Source organism: Scophthalmus maximus, chromosome 18 (assembly GCF_022379125.1).
Source record: "Scophthalmus maximus strain ysfricsl-2021 chromosome 18, ASM2237912v1, whole genome shotgun sequence".
Lineage (NCBI taxonomy): Eukaryota > Metazoa > Chordata > Actinopteri > Pleuronectiformes > Scophthalmidae > Scophthalmus > Scophthalmus maximus.
The window spans coordinates 11,966,501-11,972,500 of record NC_061532.1 but is presented as its reverse complement, the minus strand read 5'-3'; the positions used below and the strand labels follow the sequence as shown (position 1 = coordinate 11,972,500).

The window sequence follows — 6,000 nt, the reverse complement described above, 5'->3', positions numbered from 1 at the left end:
GTGTAGGTTGGGATTGTTTTGCCAACTGTATACTGTTCCAAGGTCTAGAAAAAACATTGAAGACCAACTTCTCTTGGACAAGAAGCCTTTAAAATGTCCAGACATCCAAGGTCAACTCCTTGCTGCCGGTGAAGACCATGTGATATATTTGAAAGCTCCAGAATAATAAACCTTGTCAACTTCTCCTTTTCCTGGTCAACAATGAGGACATTAGGGTCTGCTGTGGCATGAAAGGGTGACTATATCGGCGGACAAAGCGTATGTCGTTACTGGCTAACAAACCTTAAATCTGACTTCAATAATAATCTATAGTCAAAGATGGAAGAACTGTGATTCATCAGCACAGGGGTTGAACCCTCTTTTCCTATAGTGGCTGAGCTTCTATTTTTTCTTCTTCGCTGGGTTTAATAATGATGAGCCCATTGAGTGGGGTGTTGATGGAAACTAGAGTATCTGTTAACTGTCTTTGCCAGAAAAACAATCACAATAACTCATTTTGTTATTGTTTTGTTGAATTAATTGTCACACTTATATATCTAAAAATGACAATTAAATTCCCTACGCCTTAGAAATGTGACATTTAATCCAGTTAAACTTTAACCAGCATATGTTGTATCCTGTGCCATGTGTACAAAAACAGGTGGTGACCTGCTTTGGACGGTGACCGATAGCAACATCTGTTTAGGAGAAAAAAACAGAAAGTGAACAAACATGTTCTGCTCTCACGGCGGCCAGGCCTCGCCGGGCACTCCATTAGTGGTCTTCAGCGTCTTTCACCTTTCCCCCAGTGTGTCATCAGCCCTTAAAATGACTGAAGGCTCCACAGGTTTGCAAACTGGAGAGTATCATGGTTGATAGTCCACGTGAAGAGCGAGTGCAGACGGCGGCTGTAATGCTGCTGGTGTGAGAGATGTGGTTGACGCGTGAGTCGGGGACAAGCTTTTAGCACGGAGGACAAAGAAGACAAAACAAACCAGGAAGAAAACAACAGGGAATGCACCTGAAGCATCCATCCCTGTGACTGCCAACCACAAATGACAAGGTGGAGCCAGCGTCAAATCAAATCCATCCATATTGTCAGGTATCAAGTGAAGCAAACGTAAGACAAATGCACTCTCTTGCTATACAGGTGCATTATTACAAAAATACTTTGTTAAATTTGTGGTGCATAGCACAATGCATATACAATATAGTATATATTATAAAATTCTCTAGATTAGAGATTTGCAGATCCCTACTCAGTGTTTATGCATGTGACAAAGTACCTTCATATGCTGTATTTACTGCATTTACTTATTTTCCTATTCTGCCATGTAAGTTATTGTTTCTCGTATAGCTGTAACATGTGACTTTTTGAAATTAATCAAGTCCTTCGTTTTGCAAAATATTCTGCTGAACACGTGAATTCGTCCTGAGTAGTCGATCCAACAATTCATTTATATGCATGTTATATGCTCGGTAATGGTCCAACCACGCTGATGAGGCAAGGACTGTTGAAGGTTATGTTGAAAGTGTGATTCACAGAGCTGATGCGGTCTGGCATGCAGGAGGTTAAAGCCGGAGGTTTCATTATATTTAAAAGATGAGTAAGAGGGAATACTAAGTATTGTGTGGGAACTTACAGTAAATGTGCAATGATGCAAAACAGTTTGTGAGGGAGTTGAAACTCGACAAGAAAGCGCTGCTGCATAAATGTCTGTGGATACATCAGATTTTGATAAATTGTGTTTTCTCCTTAAATAAAACACAAACGGAATTAAAACACACATGCAGATCTCGTGGTCTGCAACAGTACCCGATGTCCTGCGTGGTACTCGCCCTCAACCAATACCTGTTTAAACAGCCTGGCAGATAAAGTGCTGTGTTTGCGGCTGCCAGGTTTACTGCAAAGCTGACGGAGAGCAGACAAACTTATAATCACCTCTTGCTCACCTCTCGCTCACACACACACACACACACACACACACACACACACACCCACACACACACACACACACACACACACACACACACACACACACACACACACACACACACACACACACTCGTGCTGCTTTACTCCTGAATCATAATTGTCGACGCCGATGAGATGAGGTTGAGATAAGGCAACTGTCTAAACAACCTTTTTTTCATTTCCTGCATTTGCACAGCAGAGTGCAACATATCTTATTAATGCAACCATAGACCAAGGCCAGTGCAGAGACACATATAGAAGTAAATTACCAAAGGGGGGAAAAAAAGAAGCTTATCGGACGCATATGGAGTTACATTTCACGTGCTCATCCTAAAGGGGAGGCTAAACACACTTTACCACCCAGCACATGTTTTCACACGTTTGTGGTATCTCCCTTAATCTGTCTGTGTCATTCACTCTCTCTCTCTCTCTCTCTCTGTTAACACACACAGAGAGGGTGAGAGAGAGGGAGAGAGAGAGGGAGAGAGAGAGAGAGAGAGAGAGAGAGAGAGAGATGTGACTATGATTTCACTGGACATTATATTGATCTTAATGTCTTCATGTCTTCACATTAAGAAAATCAATGCTTTGCATTATGGGGATTGGCCGTTTGTCCCCATAAGATCTGTTAAAGATTTAGGTCCCAACAGCATGAGTAACACACACACACACACACACACACACACACACACACACACACACACAAGGACAGGATTTAAACGTGTGTAGGTATAAACTGAAGCTATTTTCCAGGGCATAGTATTTAACCCTGGCCCTACTTTCTCAATGTACCATTGGTACAAGTCTTCAAACAGACTCACCTGTTGTCTGGAGGAAGAGGACGAGGCTCCCTGAAGAGGTTCTCTGAAGGCTGGAACCAGATGAAGGGGATTTATCACTTGTGACACAAAGACCCCATCAAAGAAGCGTGCCACAGTAAAAGACATGATGGAGCCACGGCTGGATTATATCCTTTTATTCCTCTTGTAGAAAATGTACATCAAAGACAATACAATACAAAATAGAAAAGTTGGCACAGTACTCACAAGGTCAACCATTTAAACACAATGTGGCCCATACAATACTGCTTTGGCATTTCAAAAAAAACTAAACATTGAATAAAGTGCAAGATTTTCCATTCCTTTTCTCTTTTACATTCACAGGTTTGTTTTGTCTTTTTTTTCACAGGTGTTTCTTGTTCACAGCATTTTTCTAAATCTCACCCTAGCTCGTGTTGAGACATGGTAAAGTGCAGATGCAATACAGTACATATGCATGAGAGCTGCGTTCCAAGCGTCGCACCCCCATTTGTGTTGGAAAAGCTTTCACTGTCAACTTTAAGCAGATTGTCGATGGTCACCAGATGGTTTGTTTTTTGCTCTCTCTTCACTCACACACACACACACACACACACACACACACACACACACACACACAAAGAGCCCTAACACCTCGTCAGACTTCACTTGGTGACCTGGACCGGTAGGCTCTGTTGGTCTGAAAGCAGCCACAGAGGAGCATGTAGATGGAGCGCTGGATCTCTGCATTTCGGTAGGCATAGATGATGGGGTTGATCATGGAGTTATAGGTGGCTGGCAGCAACGTGGCATAGGTGTACACTGACGGATACTCCCTCTCGCCTACCAGGCAGTAGATGGCGAAGGGAAGCCAGCTGGCGCCAAAGGTCCCCAGGATGATAGCAAGAGTGGAGACCCCCTTCTTGGTGGCCACGTAATGTGGCGTGGCGAAAAAGTGCTGCTGGAGGGCGATCTGGTGGGCGTGGTGGCACACGATCTTGCAGATCTTGAAGTAGAGGGTGAGCATGAGCATGAAGATGGCAAAAAAGGAAGTGGCCAGGAGTGTGACATTGCTCCGGGTCAAAGGGCGGACGATGCTGCAGGAGGTCGGCTCGTCCAGGCAGTTCCAGCCGAGCACCGGCAGCAAGCCCAGGCACAGGGACACCCCCCAGGTCACCAGTAACATCAGGTGCACGTACCGCAGCGTCTTCTCCGAGAAGTAGGTCAGGGCGTTGTAGAGGGAGAAGTAACGGTCCACTGTTATGGCCAGCAGGCTGCTGATGGAGGCGGTGAAGGAGGCCACCAGGAAGCCTACGGTGATAAGGCTGATAGTGTCAGAGGAGACCACGTACTGGAACACAAAGTTCAGGATTAATCCCATGCCGGCCAGCAGGTCGGCTGTGGCCAGGCTCCCGATCAGCACAAACATGGGAGTCCTTAACGTCGGCGTGTAGAAGATGATCGCCACCACTATGGCGTTCTCACAGGCGATGACGGTGCCTGACAAACAGAGCATGATGTCCCACGGATTGATGGGGAAATCGAATGGGGCGGTGGAGAAGTCCAGGCTGCCGTTGAGCTCCGGAGACCCTGCCTCCAGCCACGAGAGGGCTTCCCCGGCCACAGGAGCTGCGGAGGAGTCATTCACCAACAGAGACTCATTCATGTCTCCGCCCTGTTGCCCCTCAGTCCTGTGGGAAGGAGAAGAACAAATAGACGGGTTTGTTAATGATCATTTCTCCTCTCAAGGACGACACAATTGATGATCAGTGAATCTCAGCCTGACTAAGTCTGGTCACTCCCTCAAACACACAAGTGCCCAGCACAAAATTATACAGAAAAAAAAGAGCAAATCGTGTACCAATCCCTTAATGATAAGGCTTTTTAAATAAGAACGCATCCATGGGCTCGTTCGAGAATCATTTGTAAAACAAATCTGTTGCAAAAATCCTATCATCAACTACACAGCTCGGTTCAGATATTTAAGTAAACCCAGAGCTGCGAAATAATGAAACTTTCAAATTCATCTCCCTGTGCTAAAAGACAAAAACTTATAATGGTCCAATTTGGAGCTTAGAGGAACAACAATTAATTGAGGTGTTAAGGCGGATCTTCCTCAGTTGTTGAAGTAGCTGTCCGTGGTGCTGAAATCACAAACCTAACATCAATCAAAGCCTTAGTTTCTTTGAATAATCCACTCAAAAAATAATATAAAATATATACGTATATTGAAATACTTTTACAGGGATGAACAGGATGATTGTGGCGCTTGAGTCACGGATTTCTAAAATAGACATTGAGTTAAATAAAACAAAACACAAGTCACACTTATATATCTAAAAATGACAATGAACAATTCATATTATTGCTCTGAATGTTGAATGGCTTCGTCGCGTGGAACAAGGTTTTCTAAAGGAGTTGGGAACACCTACCTCCGTTACAAAACGGTACTCGAGCAGAGATCCTTCCGGGGGAGTCGGGGTCCTTCGCCCGAGGGCAAAACGTGAAAGACGCCGAACGAGGAGGAGGAGGATGCGCCGGCGGTTGCCTCTCTCTCAGGACGCTCTCCCGCGAAGCCCTTGACTCGGCTCTGCTCCCCACACATGGGACACACACCCGGGGCCGCGGAGGTGTGAAGCATCGGCCGGTGGTCAGCTCGGATAGGAGGAGGAGGAGGAGGAGGAGGAGAGGGGACCGACCGCGACCGGAGACACGAGAGGCGAGTTTTAAACCCGAGTGACGTCACCGTCTCTCTCTCTCTCTCTCTCTCTCTCTCTTCTGCGGATCTCAGCTGATGATGATGATGATGATGAAATTCATTTTGAGTTCAGGTAAACTCCCCCGTGAAAATGCAAAAAAAATAAAAATACTAATTACTACTAATTAAGTGGAGAGAAATAAAGTAAGCCCCACATTTGTGTACTGTAAAGGGACATTTCCTTTTTTTTCATCCCCAAAGTAAACCCGGTTAGGCTTAATCTATCCATGTTTTTGCTGCTACATTGTTATTGATTATCTGTTTAGACGTAGGCCTCCACTTTCAAGTGCCCACAAAAGGAGGTGGTAAACATTGATAAGCACTAATATCTGCATATTCCCACATTATAGTGTGTAATATTTATATGCTGAACAGGGATTACCGGAAAGTGTTGTCACTATATTTTTTTATGTCACGTAGCCTATAGATTAAAATCTTGAAAGCATAGTGAATCAAAGAGTTGCACAATGATAATTTCACCACATTTTCCA

At 44.7% G+C, this 6,000-nt stretch overlaps 1 protein-coding gene across 1 annotated transcript; it reads right to left on the bottom strand.

Moving 5' to 3' along the window:
* Positions 1 to 2,948: 2,948 nt before the first annotated feature.
* LOC118290245 (G-protein coupled receptor 6) lies at positions 2,949 to 5,418 on the bottom strand. The gene is made up of 2 exons (XM_035617781.2): positions 5,184 to 5,418; positions 2,949 to 4,442 (listed from the first exon to the last, which is right to left on the bottom strand). The coding sequence occupies exon 2, from the start codon at positions 4,415 to 4,417 to the stop codon at positions 3,410 to 3,412; it is 1,008 nt and encodes a 335-aa protein (XP_035473674.1). The 5' UTR covers positions 4,418 to 4,442; positions 5,184 to 5,418; the 3' UTR covers positions 2,949 to 3,409.
* Positions 5,419 to 6,000: the final 582 nt, after the last annotated feature.

Excerpts from the sequence above, each read along its gene's own strand:
- LOC118290245 (XM_035617781.2), bottom strand. The coding sequence starts at position 4,417 with ATGAATGAGTCTCTGTTGGTGAATGACTCCTCCGCAGCTCCTGTGGCC.